Source organism: Capsicum annuum, chromosome 6 (assembly GCF_002878395.1).
Source record: "Capsicum annuum cultivar UCD-10X-F1 chromosome 6, UCD10Xv1.1, whole genome shotgun sequence".
Classification (NCBI taxonomy): domain Eukaryota; kingdom Viridiplantae; phylum Streptophyta; class Magnoliopsida; order Solanales; family Solanaceae; genus Capsicum; species Capsicum annuum.
In genome coordinates this window covers 18916729-18936020 of record NC_061116.1, presented here as the reverse complement: position 1 = coordinate 18936020, position 19292 = coordinate 18916729, and the positions used below count along the sequence as shown (strand labels likewise).

The 19292-nt window shown below is 34.1% G+C and overlaps 1 protein-coding gene across 1 annotated transcript; it reads right to left on the bottom strand.

The window, feature by feature from the left end:
• Nucleotides 1–16709: 16709 nt before the first annotated feature.
• On the bottom strand, nt 16710–18457 carry LOC107875104 (flowering-promoting factor 1-like). The gene is made up of 2 exons (XM_016721730.2): nt 18282–18457; nt 16710–17135 (listed from the first exon to the last, which is right to left on the bottom strand). Exons 1-2 carry the CDS (start codon nt 18376–18378, stop codon nt 16834–16836), a joined length of 399 nt encoding a protein of 132 aa, XP_016577216.2. The 5' UTR covers nt 18379–18457; the 3' UTR covers nt 16710–16833.
• Between the last annotated feature and the right edge of the window lie 835 nt (nt 18458–19292).

Here is a 19292-nt window from a genome sequence, read left to right as displayed (position 1 = left end):
CTATAACCAAAAAGTATAGATCAACTCGATAAGCAGCAAGTTTCCTACTACAGTTCCAGCCCTTGATTGCAGCGCTGCTCTACTTCAGAAAGATCTTTAATTGTGAGTATATGTAAGTTTTGATTTTATTGTTGTGGAAGATGAGCATTATATATTGTGATACAAGGAAACCCTAGAAGCACTCTCATTGGTAGAGGCAAAAAAGTGGCAACAGATTTTCACTAACTTTTGTACTATGTGTCAGCTGGGAAGTTGACTGTGACAACGACCAGTGAGCCCAACTTATTCCCTAATTCGTAGAGGCCTTTGTCATCACCACGAGGGCTTCAGGGAATAGGTCCCAAGTTATGAATTTTTCAATCATCAAAACTAAGGACTTAATAATTTCTCCCTTTTTGATAATGACAAACCCATACAATCAAATCAACATACTGAGCATCTTTAATCAATTTCTACACAGCATAACCTACCCTTCAGTAACACAACATAAGCCACAAGACCACATACCAAACCAGTTTGCCTAACCAATTCCCCCTATCACTAACACGTATAATAATGTAGGAATCCTCCACCTTATTTCCCCATCAATGAGCATTTAAGTTCTCCCTAAGTGAGAGAACCCCTACCCTTATTAGCACAACACCCTAGCCACTGACTACATATCTATACAACATACTAAATATATACACTGACTATATATCTACATAACATACTACGTATATTTGCACACCAATATCTACTACATATATCTACAAATGCAAACTACACTTCAAGTTATTTTCTCCTTTTTGACATCATCAAAAAGGTTAGGCAGTAAACCAGGCATAGATAAGTCATAAATATTAATCCATGACTATTGAGGCAACACTTACATAAGCAAGAGAGAATTAGATATAAACAAGAGAATTGATAGCACAAAAAAATCATCCACGCACATATCAAGTAAAACCATAAACCATTTACTAAAATAATGACTACAAAATGTTCAAACAATTGTGCCAATCATTCATTACAACAAAACAGGGGTAAGGAAAAAAAGTTGGACAGGATCAGTTCTATCCCAAAATAGGAATGAGAATAAAAAATAACAAGACTAGTGGAGATAACTAGAAAGAAGAAGAAGGGAACTAGGTAAAACTTGATTCAGGAAGGAGCGTTAGGAAAAAAAACATAGTTTTTGACTACTCCACCCTTTCTTACAGGGTAGTATTTGAAGCACATACTTTCTCTCCTAAGATCATTCCTTCTTCACTTTTGTCTTACAAGAGAAGCCTTCAGCACATCTATTTCAGCATCTCATAGGGAAAGCAGAGCAATTAAAGTTTCTATCTCCTCTTTCAGTAGTTTCTGCTCATGCATGAGGTCAGCCACATATTTATTCTCCTCAAGAGATGAAGAACCAAATAATTTCTTTACTAAGTCATGTTTTACTTGTCCACACTCAACGTTAAAGTAAGAAAACACCCTATTCATCTAGGAACCATAGGGTAGCCCATGCCTTCCAGTGTTAGTATTAATGACAAAGTTCATATGTTTCATAACCATGGCCGGTAGGTTAATCCTTTTGTACTTAACCATATCCCTATCAGAATTAGGTACGTGCCTTTAGGATTGATCTCTTTGTCAGATTGAGGGAGTATTTCTCTTTTCACAAGTTCAAGCAATAATAAAAATTCTTTTTCGAGAGTCTGATTGTTGATATATTTAACATCATAAAGTTTCAAAAACTCAGGAGATCCCTTTCAAATTTGATGGACCTAATTTCCATAACTGGATCACCGAGGATTTTTGAGAGTGTCTCTTTATCCAGTGTTATATCCACACTGTTTACTTATGATGTCAGATATGAGACATCGACAGAGATTTCCAAGTTATAATAAAACACCTTCACTTCCTCCTCATACACATAAGACACACTAAAAGTGAATAAGTGTTCCCAATTTTGAAATTTTACCATCTCTAGAAATTCTTTAATTTCTGTCGTATTAATCGCTGTAGGGTTAAAAGTTCTGCCGCCTAGAACTTTTTGATTCTTAAGAAACTCAAGCCTTAAATCTCTAGATAAGGAGGAGCCAAAGACTGATTTCTTAACAGTAGCTTGATGTGTTCTTATCCTTTTACCAATGGACGACGGTACTGGTTTTGGTGTTATAACTAAAAGCTCATTTTCTTTATTCCTAACTGCATCTTCTATTCTTCTTTCACACACTTTAGTATCAATATCCAACTCAAGTGACTCATACTCATAGTCACTTATTCCATCAAACATACGTTCACCTCACTATCCTTGTTTTCTAAGGAGGTTCCCATTTAGGTCACTTAGTCTTTGAGGTTGGGAGTCTTAGTTCTCCTATCGTTTTCCTTATGGCTAAAACTAATGCTAAATACCTTTCTTTTGAAGTAGGAAAGTCAGAGAAGGATAAGATAAGTAGGGTTGTTGATCATTTAGGTACTAATGAGATTTTTGGAGTGAAAGAGTTTTAAGGTAAGAGGAATTTTATCTGATTTTAAATGTAATATATGGCACAAAGAAATAGTTAGGATTGAAGGATATAAAGCATCTGATGGGACATACTCGGATAGATTGATGTGACCATTTGGTTTACAGTGCGAGTACCAGCCTTTTAAGAGGGTGGTATAATAATATGACATAATTATTAAACATTTAAAATATTCATTATTTGAGAGTAACAAATGGTACTAAGCTGATTAGGAACCTAGCCCCAAAACGATGTTAAAGACTATGACTTGTGTTGTCTCACTACTCCGTTCATATCTATTCCTACTTGTCATGGGTGTATATCTGCAAGGATATGAGACTGAATTAGACATATAAGACATTATCTGATCCAGATACCTGTTTACCAATTCATAGTTATGAGTGGAGGGTAATGAGTGTCTTCTACATTTATGCAGATTCCAAAAATTCTTTAATTATTACCCGATCAGTTCCCTAATTTTCTTATATTTTATCTAATTATTGAGGAGGCATGTCTCCACCAAGAGCATTTAGCAAGAGATATTCTTTAGTGTGCTCTGAGAAACTATTAGGATCAGCTGGGTTGTTGCTCCCTCTTGCTCTTTCCTTTATCGTTTCTCATTTGTCAGCTTTGGGAACCTATTTGAGTCTGAGTTCCCAAAAAGGTGACAAAGGAGAGATTAACCTTTTCTTTGTCCAACTTGGCAATCTCTGCTTCTTTCTTTAGAGTGTTGTAGAGCTTTTATTGTCCTTCAAGGCTGCATTCTTGGAATAACACCTCTCTTTGGAGTGGTTTTCATCTCTATATTGTATATATGAAATAACATTCTTTCCCCTGACAAGTCTTACTAAGGAATTGGGATCATTTTTTTTTTTGGCTATGAGGATTAGTCATGGCTTGTGAATAGACAGTCTACTTGAGAGCTTTCTCAAGTTTAGTCTTCACTTTAGTTAGTTCCTCCTTAATAATATAATTTCTATCAATTAAGGTAGAAAGATCATCCTTGACAATTGTCATCTCCTCTTCCAACTAAAACTACATTTTTCTTCCTTCACCCTTACCCATAAAATCCTATTTTAAGATGAGGACCTCATCTACTTTCTTCTTCATTCGATTATTTTCATCAGTAAGGGTCTTATAAGTGTATTTTTGCTCATCCAATTGTACGCTCAGTTCCAATATCTCTGCCTAACTATTAGCTAGGTCTTCCTTCTCATTTGTAACTTCAGCCAGTTGAGTGCTCATCTATATTAACTCTTTCTCATAATTTTCCACAACATCCTTTAGATTTTCTTTATCTCTGTCTAGATCATTCAGAGAGTCAATCAGCATAGATGTAAGGGATATCAGCTGATACAACACGAAAATACAAAAACAAAAACAACACGAAAACAAAAGAAAAACACTAAATACAAAAACACAAAAATAAGGAAACAAGGAAATAGAAATGACAAAGTAAAAGATAAAAGGGATAGATAGATTGACATAAATCGATAATGAGAGAAAACCAAAAAATATATAAACCCCAAGGCCTTCCTATCGATTACCAATAACACCAACCCTTAAGAGGAGACAAATAGAAATGGATTCCCGAGCACCCACATTTCTCACGTATCAATGAAACTCTCAATAAGTTTCCATAAAAACACCCTCAAGTGTCAACAAACATTCAAAATCATCTTCGTCTAAAATGAAGAGGGTCCTAGCTATTTATAGGCTAAAAAACCTTTATTACAATTTGGGCCCAAAAGTGATCCTAAATGCAACTTGGGCCCAAAAGTAACCCAAGAGCCAAAGCAATGCAAATGGGTGTCCATACTCTCTCTAAATATAAGATATTATCCAAATGCGGTGTTTCTAAATGCTTTATTAGATGAAATCATCAATTATAGCTTCTCCCAAGATCCAAGCAATCATCCACATATGATATGTTCTCGTGGGAGCTTTAAAAGGGTACTCCAAACACATCTTAGAATCATCGAGGTGGTTATGGCTTGGAATCCTTTTTGTTAGTCTCAAATTATGTGCTCAAAAGTATTGATACCAATTTGGATTGTATAATCCTCCTCTTATTGAAGAGGATTCGACTTGGAATCCAAATCTTTTGATGATATGCCATCACACTTCTGAAGTTTGGAATCCTTTGAGAAAAACCCCGTGTGACCTTCAAGTATAGATTCATGAGGAACTCTCTTTGTTTATCCTTTGAAGGTGATAATTCATGATCCTACACAATAGGAGAAACGATACTAGCCAAAATGCTAGTATCTTGGTCAGTGATTAGAGAAGGCCCAAGGTTGGAAGTATCATCGCTTAATTGGAATTGGCTTGGTTGGACAATGTCTTGTGGGGGTTAGTTTGTAGTGGTTTTGGTTGAGGGAACATATTCTTGAGGTTGATTTGGAAGTGGTCTTTGATAGGAGGGTGTTTGATAGTGTGGTGTTTGGATTTGTAGTGGTTGGAGTACATGTGGTGGGGTTTAAGGAGTAAGACATGCCACCTTTCCATTTTCCCTTTCATGCGTGATCATTCCTCCTTTCAACCATTCACTTCTTGTCACAAACCCATGATGGCTTCCCAGAGAGTATCAAATAGGGGCCGACTTCGTATAGTTTAAGTCCCAACTCCTAGTGCCATGGCAATGAATGACTCAATTAATAAATAAGGACTTGAATTCAAGAATCAAATAAGAAATGAACAAATCAAAATGACAAAACAAACAAGAAATATAACACGAGAGACTTTAATTCAAGAGTTAAACTAAGAAACCAAAGATAAAAGAAAGAAGACACAATAAATTAAGATACAAAAGAAGAAAAACAAGAACTAAATAAAAAACTAAGTGGATTACGATTTAGTTGTTAATTAGTATCAAGAATCAAATAAATGAAAGGAGGGTTTGAACCTGATTTAAGGGATTTTTTGAAGTTTATATATTTTCAAAAGAGGTGGAGATACGTTGGAAATGTGCTTGGACAACCTAGGCACACCTTGGGCACATATTAAAGCCCAAACGGACTGTTTTGAAGTGTGACCGCAGGTTGGACGCACCTCTGGAGTAGGTTGGATGAGGATCAGGTCCCTTCACTAGTTTGGCGTGCATTTGAGGTGCTGTAAAAAACCATCCACACACTCAGCGCAGGTTAGACACATTTCACCCACCCAGGCAGCCTCCAACTGTATGATAACGCTCAACTTACACGTCAGTTTAGTGCAAGGCGATCATCATCAATTTATTTACCTAACTTTGGAGTCGGGGTCGAATCCGCAGGGAACAATGTGAGTGACGATTAAACTCGTTTGAAACTAAAGCTGCAAGTTAAATTCAAACAACTAGCATGAAAAGACAAAATGAGGATTTTTAATGATTGAACAAAAGTTATTAACACTTCAATTCTCCTTAGAACTCAAATCTTAAACTGCAATATTTTAAATCAATGATATAGGGAAACAAGAGTTGTGATCACTATGATTAGTAATCCTCCATTGAATAACAGTTGTAGTATTGGATTCTTGTGACTTATAGGAAACACCAAATTATCTGTTTCGACAGTCCATCTAAGTGTTTCTTAACCTACCTAGATGTTGAACTCCCTAATTCTCTCAAACTTAGGAAAGCATTCTATTTATACTGATTTTATCTCGAGTTGATCAATCTTGTTACAGCATTAATCATTAGATGAGAACTTAACCTTTCCAAATCCTTTTTGATAATTCACTTCTTACTAGGGTTGATTTCTTATCTAAAGCAAATCAATAATAAGCAAGACCTATTGTTTGCAACCAACAGAAAATAATTAATACAAAAGAATTTTCAAGATGTTCCCACAATCAGTTGAACCCTAACCAAATATTAAATCCATGGAGGAATAATCATAGATCCCACAACCGTAGTTGTGGGTTTTAGTTTCACATGAGAAAGAAAGAGTATTGCAACAATTATACTCATCATTCAAAGTAATTAAACTTACAAAAGATGAAGTATGGAGTTGATTCTCTTCCAAGCTCAAGAGAAAATTCCCACAACCAAATCAAAGAGTTGAAAATTGAATTCTAAGTTCAGAGCCCCAAAAGAGAGGTGAACTCCCTTGAAATAAGTTTTCTGCTCCCCGATATGTTCCGCCTCCAAGAAAACCCTAAACAATACTTTAAATAGTTCACCCTAATTATGAAAACAAAATCACAGAGTTCAGTAATTTCTCGGATAGGTGACGACATTTTATGATGCCTTATCAGGAATTTGACGACTTATCACAGATGTCGTTAGCTCCTCTTCACTTTTGACAGTCGCTGCCTTAGGCTGATGATGAAGCGTGATGGCTTATCAGATCTTTGATAACTTATCATAGATGTCATTGATGATTTAATTCAGCTCTCATGTTCTGCCTTAGGCTAACGATGATCTTGATGACTTATCACAACTCTGACGGCTTATCACATATCGTCGTCACTATCCCATTCTCTATTTAAGGCTGACGATGAAGCTGATAACTTATCAGAGTGCTGACGACTTATCAGGAATGTCCTTAGCCACACTTCTCTTTTATTTGCTTCAGATTTCAACTCTTTTACTTTCATCATTGTTGGTTCTCTTACATCTTGACTTCCACTGCAAAATCAAAGATAAAACCATAAAAAATAACAAAAGTTGCTTAAGACTTTGCAATTATTCTCAGTTAAAAACCTCAAATGTGTTAGCATCTGGTCACACATCAATATCCTCAACTTAAAATAATTGCTTGTCCTCAAGCAAATAAAACACAACCAAGAGGATACAGAGTATATTCGATAGTCAACCATCCATATTATCTCAAAACATCTTCACCATCTCCAAGGTCAATTAATTTAAAAACAACAACTGTGCATATTATTGAAGAACAACAATGCAACACACAGGAATCAAGATATGGCATCAATTCAGCTACAGAAACCATGCATGCACCAAGATTACACTATTCAAACAAGTTAGCAACTAGCAACGTAACCAGTGTGCCCTCACTACAAAGTAGTCCCACGTCACTTTTATCAAACATCACATAGGTAACCATGGGGTCAATCAAAAGACACTTACTTTAAGAATGAAGTTCCAATCAATGTATGCCAAATACCATAGGCTTGCCCTTATTTTTATTACCAAGATTTTTAGACAGGTCAGCTAGGATCCCTATAGGTCTTCTCTTAGGCTTGTAATGTAGGCTAGGGGCTGGTATGATACTCGGTAATATTTAAAGTGACTAAGCCTCCTTGACACTACACTAGCTTCTGGGGTCTCACTTATTAACCTATTTCTATTCTTGTCTTTTCTTGATCACACATATTCAGGATGGGTACGGTCTTTTTGAATATCATTTCTTTTTTTTTTCACAACTTTTCTTTCCTTGCTCTTTTTCACCGCAACCAGCTTTTTATTCTTTTCTTTTATTCTAATTTTCTTCATACTCATTTTACATCACGTATCCCTATGGTAGCCACCTTTAACTTATGCTATTTGCCTAAGTTAAAGTGCATAATGTCCAAGAAGGACCAAGGCCAAAAAAGGTTCATTGTGATACAAATGGGAAGGTCATAGGTATAGTAAAAAGAATAGGCATTCCGACTCAAAATCAGGATCAAGGGATATTATTTACACATAGAAGGTCATTTAGGCTAAAAGTGGACTAATATCAACAACGACGTATCATCCTTTCCTAACCGCTACCCTACAACCAAGGCAAGACCAACTGGGCAAGTTATGGATTTAACACACAACGAGAACTAGGTAGTATCTCACACATACATAGCACAAAGGTACATCACAAACTACTACCCATTCGGTTCATGCAATTGTTTAGCAATGGTTATCATGTCACTAGTACTAATGCCATAACAAGATGCACAATTGTCAAACATAAATGCATATCACACAGTTATAAAATAGACCATTGGAGAGGTGTTCAAAAATCAATAAAAATATGTTAACTGCCTAAGGTACTTGTATCTCTCCTAGTCAACTACAATATTTTACAACAAATCACAATATGCCTAAATATGCCGGCTCTACTAGGAATAAGACTTCGGGGAAGAGAGGCACAACAATAAAAACCCCAATAGGACATCAACACCCACAAGTAGCCCCACCCTCAACTTAAAATCATGCAATGTCCCCAATGCGTCAAACCAAAACTAGAGAGTTAGAAACATACCTGTGGCACCGTGGGTGCAAAGATCTGATGTCAATCACATAATACGAATAGAAACAACAAAATACCTTAGGTTGCCTCCTAAGCAACGCCTGATTTATTATCGTGGCACGACCCAACTCAGTTTCTTCCTCCACCTTAAGAATATGAATTTCACCCCTAACTTAGAGTCTATCTTTTTACCTCGCTCGTAGGGGGTGGTACAAAAATTAAGAAGTCGAGTAATGGATTGAGCGTGGTAAACCACTCGGCCTTAAAGTGAGGTGTGTTTTTATGTTGCTTGTCTAATGTAAAATCAAGAATATAGGATTCTTGTTCCTCATCTTCACACTCTTCTACTATTTTAAATGATTCCATAGACAAGATATCATCTAAACATAATGTAGAAAAGTGCTTTGAATGAGGCCCAATCAATCCCACTTCAAAATTTACACTATCTACTACACACTCACTTTTATTCACCTTCTCAATGTCAGTCTCAAAATCAAGATGACAATTGAGTGGTTTCGATTCTTGAATTTTTTCCTTAAATTGGCTAATATCCTCCACATATTCTCCTTTGTTTAGCCACTGTAAACATGGTGGGAGTGGTAACTTCTTTAGCTCTGCCCACAACCATTCTTGATTTTATAAATTTTATTTCATCAATTTATTCAGTCCTCTTCACTTTTGACATTTGCTTCCTTAGGCTGACGATGAAGTGTAACGTCTTATCATATCTTTGATGACTTATCATAGATGTCGTCGATGATTTACTTCAGCTCTCATGTTGTGCCTTAGGCTAACGATGATCTTGACGGCTTATCACAACTCTGACGGCTTATCACATGTCGTCGTCACTTCTTCCAGCTGAATCCCATTCTCTGTTTAAGGTTGACGATAAAGCTGATAACTTATTAGAGTGCTGACGACTTATCAGGAATGTCGTCATCCACACTTCTCTTCTATTTTCTTTAGATTTCAACTCTTTTACTTCCATCATTGTTGGTTCTCTTGCATCTTGACTTCCACTGTAAAGTCAAAGATAAAATAATCAAAAACGACAAAAGTTACTTAAGACTTTGCAATTATTCTCAGTTAAAAACCTCAACTGTGTTAGCATCTGCTCACACTTCAGTGTACTTTTGTACCTCCAAATGGTCTCCCTTTGTCCTTTTTTTAGGAATATTCCCTTGGATATTCAAAGAGGTGCTTATAAGAACACTTTTGTACACCTTTTTATTCACTTTTGAGGATCGAACAACCATATTTTTAAGATAATTCCTCTTGAAGATTTGAATTTCTGCAAGAATACTTAAGAACACCAAAAACTTCAAAATTCTCTAACTCTTAAATCGTTGACTGGAATGTGATGAAATTTTGGACCAAGGCCCTTTTAAATCGTCTAAAAACATTCCAAGCATCATTTTGTTCAAATTCTCAACCAAAAATTTCAGATTTTAACTCCCACCTCAACCTTCAAACTTGAGCTTCTCACAATGATAGATTCTCCGATTCACCTTCAATTGAGCTCAAATTCGAGATTTAGACTTCAGTAGTGTTAGGGAACAAGAATATAACACTAAAAATAAGAAAACAACAAAATTAAAGACTCAAAATTTGACCTAGGGTCAAGAATGTGAATAATGAATCTTTAATTTTTCAATACAATGAGATCTAAGATTGACTTCGTGGGAACAAAATTAAGCCCGACTCTGATATCAGATGATACAAGACAAAAGTACAAAAACAAAACAACACGAAAACAAAGTAAAGCACTAACTACAAAAGTACAAAAACAAGAAAATAGAAATGATAAAGTAAACTATAAAAGGGATAGATAGATTGACCTAAATCGATAATGAAAGGACAACCAAAGGGTATATTAAACCTTGATACGTTTATATCGATTATCAACAACACCAACCTCTTATGAGGACACAAATGAGAACAAATTCTTGAGCACCCATGTTTCTCATGAATCAATGAAACTCCCAACAAGTTTCCATAAAAACACTCTCAAGTGTCAAACTTACATTAAAATTATCTTCGTCTAAAATAAAGAGGGTCCTAGCTATTTATAGGCTAAAAGGACTTTATTTCAACTTGGGCCCCAAAGTGATCCTAAATGCAACTTGGGCCCAAAAGTAACCCAAGAGCCAAAAAAATGCAAATGGGTGTCCATACTCTCTCGAACCTAAGCTATCATCCAAATTTGGTGTTTCTCAATGCTTTCTTAGATGACATCATCAAGTATAGCTTCTCCCGCGCTCCAAGCTAATATTTTCATATGCTATTGTTCTCGTGGGAGCTTTAAAAGGGTACTCCAAATATGTCTTAGAATCTTCTAGGTGGTCATGGCTTGGAGTCTTCTCTGTTGGCCTGAAATTATGTGCTCAAAAGTGTTGATGCCAATTTGGATTGTATCATCAGCTTACTTAGAGAGTAATCCATCAGGCTGTCTTTGATGTCAAGAAAAGTGACAGGATTATTACCCTCACTATCACTATTAACCATCTGAGTAATCGGTGAGTTAAAGACTGAGACTTTATCTTCCATTACCATCATGAAAGCATCATGTACTTGTTCTAAATCATCTGAGTCGGTAGAAGAATCACCCCAGCAGGATGATAGTACTTGGCTCACAATCCTATCTGCTTCACCTTTCTTGTTGAAACCTTCTCTGAATCTGACCTTTCCTTTCTCTTTATAAACGATTTGCTAGCATATTCATTGTAATATTACTGGTGCATCGGATAATCCTTGATGTAGTGGCCAAACTTGCCACAATTATGACAAGTGTCGTCTCCTTTACCTTCTTTGGAGCTCCTACTAACATCTCTTTCCTTTGATAAAGCCCTTGACTTTCTCAGAGCTTTGAGAATCCTCTTGGCTATATAGGATGTTCCCTCTTCTTCATAGCTAGTAGTTTCTTTTATAGCGTTGAGAACCAAGTTTTTCTTAGTCTTAGGCTCAACCTTTAGCTTCTCAAATTTTTTCAGCATCTCATAGGTTTTGAGATTACCTATGAGATCATCCATGGCCATCTTGTTTAAATCTCAAGCTTCAGTAATGACATCTACTTTTCTCTCCTCTTCTTGGGCAAGATGCTCAAAAATTTTCTAACTTGTTTATGAGTTGGAATGACTTCTCCAAGAAACTACAACTCATTCTTTATTGTAGTGAACCTGGTGCGCAACTCCTGAATGGATTTATCCTCCTGCATGGTGAATGCTTCATACTGGTTAGTCAGCATGTCCACCTTAGACTGCTTAACCTAAGTAGTTTCTTCATGGGCTTTCTGAAGACAATCCCAGATTTCTTTGGAAGCTAGACAGGCAGAGATCTTATTGTACTCATCCAGATCAATCCCACAAACAAGAATCTTCTTGGCCTTGTAATTCTTTTCTATCTTCTTTTTGTCTGTGTCATCAAACTCCTTCTTAGTTTTAGGGACTTGTGTTGTCATATCACCAACTTTTACTGATCTAGTAGGGACAAAAGGACCATCCTATATAACATCCCAAAGCTTGCAATCTTCAGACATAATGAAGTCATGTATCATTGTCTTCCACCACCCATAATATTCACCATTAAACATTAAACCTTGGGGGTCTGGTGGTGGACTGGCCTTCTTTTAAACTTGGAGTAGCTGCCATTTTCCTGATTATGATCCTTCCAAGGTGTTAGCCTTTATAAGAAAGTCCGACTCTGATACCAAATGAAAGAGTTTGGGGGTGGGTTGCTCCTCGACTTAGGGAACTGTTCCCAAAATCATACATGAAACAAGATGAACTAGGAGATAAACAGGTTAACAAGTCTAGGACTACAAAAAAGTAAAGACACATGATTTTTTACGTGGAAAATCCTAGCTCAAGGGAGAAAAGACCACGACCTGCCTCCAGAATTTCAACTCCACTATATTCAAGAAATCCATTGAATACAGACTCCAGGGATTAGCCTCCTAATCTTTTATTCCCTAGCAATAACTCTATTACAAGGAAAACAATCAGTAACTCTACTGCTTCCACTCTCCAACTACCTCTAGCTGGACTCCTCAAGCTAACTCTAGCCTGATATAATCACCTAACTGTAGATTATTGCAAGATATGGGTACACCACAATACCTACTACAATCATAAGCAACAGAGGCAGACTTTTAAGAACAAAATTACAATGACTCGACTATAACAAGGAAGTAAAGATCAACTTGATGAGCAACAAGTTCCTTGCTACAGTTCAATCTTTTGATTGCAGCGCTACTCCACTTTAGAAAGATTTTTAATTGTGAGTATAGGGAAGTGTTGGTTTTCTTATTGTGGAAGATGAGCATTATATTGTGAAACAAGAAAACCCTAGAAGCAATCTCATTGGTTGAGGCAAAAAGGTGGCAGCAATTTTTCACCAATTTTTTACTATATGTCAGCTGAAAAGTTGACTGTGACAGCGACCAGTGAGCCCAACCCGTTCTCCAATGCTTAGAGGCCTTTGTCATCACAAAAAGGGCTTCAGGAAATAGGTCCCAAGTTATGAATTTGTCAATCATCAAAACTAAGGACTTAACATGAACATTTATTTATAACGTAAGAAGTAGTAATATTAATCTTTCGTGCGTGAATTAAATAATTAAATATACAAAATCGTCTACTATATACGTAAAGGTCACACATGTGAACACAATATTCTATTCAAATAAATACTTTATTAAATAAAATAAATTATCTTTATATTAAAATATAAAAACAACCCAATAACTTACACTAGATGATCAATAATATATCCTAATTTGCATGTCGCCTAGAATTTTCTTAAAATCGAAACCTCCCACCTAGCTAGGCTTATCATTGGTGTATATAAGTGGGAATTCCCCTCATAATAGGTAACTTAACTGTGAGTCCGATTCTTATTACTGGATTAATTTCTCCTTATTGGACCTCCCTATATAGGTGATCTTTTTAATAAGAAAAACCCTTCTCCCTCCGATAAGACTTTTAAACGTGAACTCATAACTTTATTTTTAATTTTTTTTTTTTCTAGATAACTTTGAAACCTTACTTTCAAGGTAGTGACAAAACTAGACTAGACACAACAGATTCGATAGTGAAGTCTAGCTTGACTTATATGTTTGAAGAATAACACAAATATAAAGAACACAATCTACATCTACCTTTAAATTTTGGAATCAACATTGTTCCAATGCCCATTAGCCAGCACTCACCCATGCTAAAGTACTATATATTTAAAACATTATTAATAAAAGAAACAAATAGCTCTAGCTTGGTTAATTTCAAGCCTTCAGATTTGGTCAAAACATGCATGTTACACATGTAGAAGGTGATCATCTGTCTTCCATGTACTTGAGTCCACATTATTAGTTGTGGTTGGTTGCTGGCAAAGGCTAGCGAAGTAGAGTCACGTGGCAAGACATGATATATTAGGAAAAATATATGTAGTGGTCATTTTAAAAATAAATGACTAGTATTTGATCAATTTATCATATTATGATTAGTCGATCAAATTAATACTATCATGGAAAAATTTTATAAATAGCAAGCTTAAACTCATAATTAGGAGTTTCATAGCAACTTTTTTGTAATTACAAAAAATAACAAGTTCTATTTTATGCTTTACGTAAAATTTTCTATCGAAAATACATATACAAATAAAATTTACTGTTTCTTTTTTCCCTCAAATCAATTGAGTTAACTAAGGAATAATACTTAAATTACTCCATATATTTAAAGCTGAGGATTCCTTTTTCATAAGTGACTCTTATTAAAGTATATTTGCTTAAATTGCATAACTAATAAATCTATATTAGTTAAAATTTTTACAAAAGTTACACAACTGATTATTTTTTAATGATTAAGATTTTTGCTTTTCCATAAGAGACATATATCAATATTACATTATACATATCTCAAAAATATACAAAATACATAGACACGCAAATTTGCAAATATATTTATAATACAAAAATACATATATATCTACATATGTATTTACAGAATATACATGTCTGACCATTATGTATATATATACGTATATTTTCATTAAAAAAAGGACAACTATACACACATACATATAGGTAATAAAAAATACATATATATCAATATATATATTTACAGAATACATGTCTGACCATTATGTATATATATGCATATATGACATAAATCTTCATTATAAAAAAATAATTATATACATATAGATAATCAAAAATGTAATACATGCACATGTCTCGAAAACTTATATATATAGAACAAGATTTGTATATATAAAAAAATGAGTAGTCATTAGCTAATAAATACTTATACAAAATAAATACATACAGATAGATACATATATTGCCCTATAAAAGGACATGGGACAATTCAATTACAAATTTAACACTGTCCAAAAATACATATGTAAACTTCATACGTATGTTCAAAAATACAAATACATTCATATATCCCAAAAGTGTATATATACAACAAGATTTGTATATATATACCAATTAGTACCCATTAGCTAATAAATACATATATAAATAACTCTTCATCTTTATCTTCTTCCGAATCATATTCAAAGGAGTTTTCAACATTAGGACTTGAAATTTTGCTTGATTTTTTGATTTCTTTTGTTTTTCTTTTTTTTCTCAGATTTTTTGTATTTTTGAGGTTTTTGGAGATGAATATTTTTTCAATCCTTTTTGTTTCATAATTTCGGCCATCTTCTCAGGATCATTACGATGCTTCAACCTCACCTCTTCGATTCTCATTGATTTCTTTGATTGTATAGGAGTAGAAACCACTTTAACAACTCTATCTTGAGTAAATCCAATACTAAATGATGGCGGATTATCAGAAACTAAATTGATTGATGTGGTATAACCCTATTTATCTTTTATATGGTATGTATTCTGTCATTAGTATAAAACTCCATAATCATAAAATAAAAAAATCTTAAAAATAAAAAAATCGTAGTAACAATGATGAACAAAAAAAAATACAAAAATATAAAATATTAGAATTTGTAGAAGAAATAACATGCAATAACTGTAAATTAATAGTTACCTTAATTAGTGGAGCACAATCTTTATCTACAACGTCAGAAAAACGATAAAAATAGAGTGAAAATCTGAAAAATATGAGCTATTTGAGAAAAAAAAAAAGATAAATTAAGAAAGAAAAGAAACAAAGTGTTGGAGTAAAAAAGGAGAAGTTATCCTTGATAATTGTCACTAAACAAAAAGCTATTTTTGGTATAAAACGTAATTTTGTGAAAATATTGTTATTTATCATAATTATGGTCTTAAGTTTGTCATTTGTTGTAATTTTTTCAATCATATTTAATAATTATTGGACTACTTTGGTCCTTTCTTGCATAAACAGTTTTATACCAAATTGATACAACACTTTTACCATATTAATACACTTTTTCAAAAGAGACGGAAACTACGCATGGATATACAATCCCCATATCAAATTGATACAACGCTTATATCACATTGATACACTTTTTCAAAAAAGAGGAAACCTACACATACATATACAGTCCCTATACCAAACTGATGCATATATATATAATACCTATACCAAACTGATATAACAGTTATATCAGTTTGATACCATTTTATTTTTTTTAAAATATAATAGTGAAATAAAAAAATAAAAAAAGTAATTTTTTTTTCATAAGAAAAATGGACAACATTTTTTTATTTAAAACGAAACAATAAAAACTTAAAAAACAAAGAAATTGAGAAGGAGATGAAGCCTACATCAAAATGACTAAAAGTAGAAATTAATTTAATTGCTAATTAGAAATAATTATTTTTAAATATCTATTATGGTGAAATTATTTTAATCTGACGTTCTATTTTTATCCTTTTTTTCATATAATAATTAAATAATTAAAAGTTAACATATGAAATTTTGGGTTCAAATTTCTCTCCTACTTAAAGTGCAAAAAAGTGTCATTCACACACATAAAGGGGCGTGTGTTGAGATACAATATCATTAGTTAAAAAAATATGCTTCCTTTAACGACTTAATATTTGAAGGAGATGTCCGCCACGGCGCCACCCAAAAAAAGAACAAAATAACATTCCATCTGGCCAATGAAAAAGAGTCAAGCCTACACACGTGAAAGGGGTGTGTCGAGACATAATATAATTAGTTAATTAGAGGGTATTTTCTATAACCATTTTTTTTTTTTTAGATAAGATGATTATCCACTTCAGCGTTGCGGACTTCAAAAAACGATGGATTCTTGACTACAATGTCATACATATGTAGAGATTTGAAGTTTGTAAAGCTCTTAGGAAGTGAAATGAGATGTGCAGAATCATCTGATTTGTGGAATTGCAGGAGATCGGACCTCATAGGGTTGTTAAATCGGGTCCATCCGAGCTCAATGAGTCTCCTCTCTAGTTCTTCATAGGAACTTATCATCTCGTTCTCCGGTAGGTATACTAGAACTCGAGGGCGTGCTCCCGGTGCAGTGGCTGTGCCGGTGCCTGCAGAGTCGAACACATAATTTAAAGTAATTGCATGTAGAAATCATGTAACAAAGGACGAAGATAGAAATATAATTAGTACTTTGGAAAAGGCTATTGGGTCGGGTAGTACCAATGGTGGACTCAGGATTTAGAGGTCAGGGCTGCATAGAAGATTCGAATACACATATTGACGTTTAAAATTTTAAGGTTCTTCCTTAAAACTAAAACACCCAGCTATCTTCCTACCCTACAGGATACTTTTTTAAATCTTATACTAGATTTTTTATATTTTTTCTACAATTATAGCTAATCTACATCTTATTTAATGAGTGTCGAAGTACCAAAAATTTGACTATAGATCCGTCCCGTGTAATCCCCATAAGAGATGCTAATTAGTCTGTTAGCTCATTGGCTTATCGTTTTTCTCCTAAATCCTACCCTATAATAACGTATAAATACACTATTGTGGTGTTGAAAAATATAGAAAATTTTCCATCATAATATAATAAGTACATTTACCAAAAAAAGAAAAAACCAAAAAGATTATGCATCTTCTAGAGGATATTTCGGTTGTGGACATGTAGAGTTGATTCGTTTCATGAAGATTCCGAAGAACGAATGACACGAGCTGTAATTGTAGCAGATTCACTTCCACTAAGAAACCCATAAGTCTCCTAACTAATATTTACTAGCTTAAATACTACACTTTGCCATGAAAGGGAAATTAATTTCTATAGACTTTCCAACAAAACCAGTTTTCCTTGAATTAAGTTCTCTAGACTTTCCAACAAAGCTAGTTTTGTCAGTTACTTAGTTGAAAGGAATTAACTCAAGTACATATATATATATATAGAATATACCGGTGCTAAAATCTTTTCTCAAAATGTCTTCTAAATTATTAGGATGATTGTTCGTACTCTAATATCATATTTGTAACGGTTCAAAACTCAAGGCCACAATCCGCACTCAACAGCCTAATCTCGTCAAGAGAACACTTAACCCCAACAAAATTTTTAAAAACATAAAACACATAATATATATAGAAATTCAATTATCCTCAAACACATGTAAATCTTTTAATATTTCTCCCGCCTCCTCCGATGGAAGAAGAGAGAGTGCGTGATATTATTGAATCTAATGAGTTAAAACTTATTATCTGGGTACCTGGATATGCTGGTTGTTTTAGCTCAAAGGACTCACGAGTAGGATTTTTGATCAAATGGGCAACACCTTTCTTGTCAAATATCCATACGCCAGACATTATATTGGCTTAATTTAATTTAAATTTCCAGCTCCAACAATGGGAGATGGAGAAAGAAAAAATAATCTAGAGTTGTACATACATACCTTAAGAGAAATGATGAAATGGTTTCTTTCTTATGGAGCAGTAGATATCTCACTGTTTGTGTGTATGTTGCATTGTTGCTAGTACAGCATGTGATCACTGATCTTTTGGAAGACCGGACTACTTGTAATCTTTTTTAGGGACATTAGTTCATTTACTTTCTACGTGTTCTGATTTTTATATCCTATATATATTACAAATATTTTATTCATGGTGTAAAATTTATCTCAACACACTATTTATATACACTGGCTATACTTTTTTTTTTTTTTAAGGGAAATTGGTAAAGTTATTGTCATGTGTTCAGGAGGTTATGATTTTAAATTTTGAAAACAACCTCTTACGTAGAAATGTAAGGTTAGACTGCGTATAATAGATCGTTATGGTCAATTCCTTCCCTAAACCAACCTTGCGCATAGCGAAAACTTTAACACACTGAACTGCATTTTTATCAATACATTTTTTATTTCAATTTATATGAAATGAAATAGTTTCTAACATCACAATGTTTCAAAAAGAAATGAAAATGTTGAAACTTATGGTTTTAAATGCTTATGTAAACCTTAATAGAAAGTTGACGGCTTGTGGTATTAAACATGTCATAGTATTTGTATTTGTGCAACTATATTGTATACTTAATTGTTTTTGTTGTAACTAAATTGGTAATACTAGTTGAGGAGACTTGAGCATTTCTCCTTGGTGGAAGTGGTTTTGCAACAATTACTACACGTGACACCGGTCGTCGGAAGTCCTTACGAAATGGGTGGAATCCCTTGGTCCGTGGCCTAAGTATTCTTTAGGGAATTCAGAACATTTTTCTCTAATGTAAA

Bases quoted from the DNA above. Each gene is read 5' to 3' on its own strand.
- LOC107875104 (XM_016721730.2), bottom strand. From the start codon at position 18,378: ATGTCTGGCGTATGGATATTTGACAAGAAAGGTGTTGCCCATTTGATC. The intron at 17,136-18,281 runs GTACCCAGATAA...TCGACTCTGCAG, and splicing joins AAAACAACCAGCATATCCAG to GCACCGGCACAGCCACTGCA.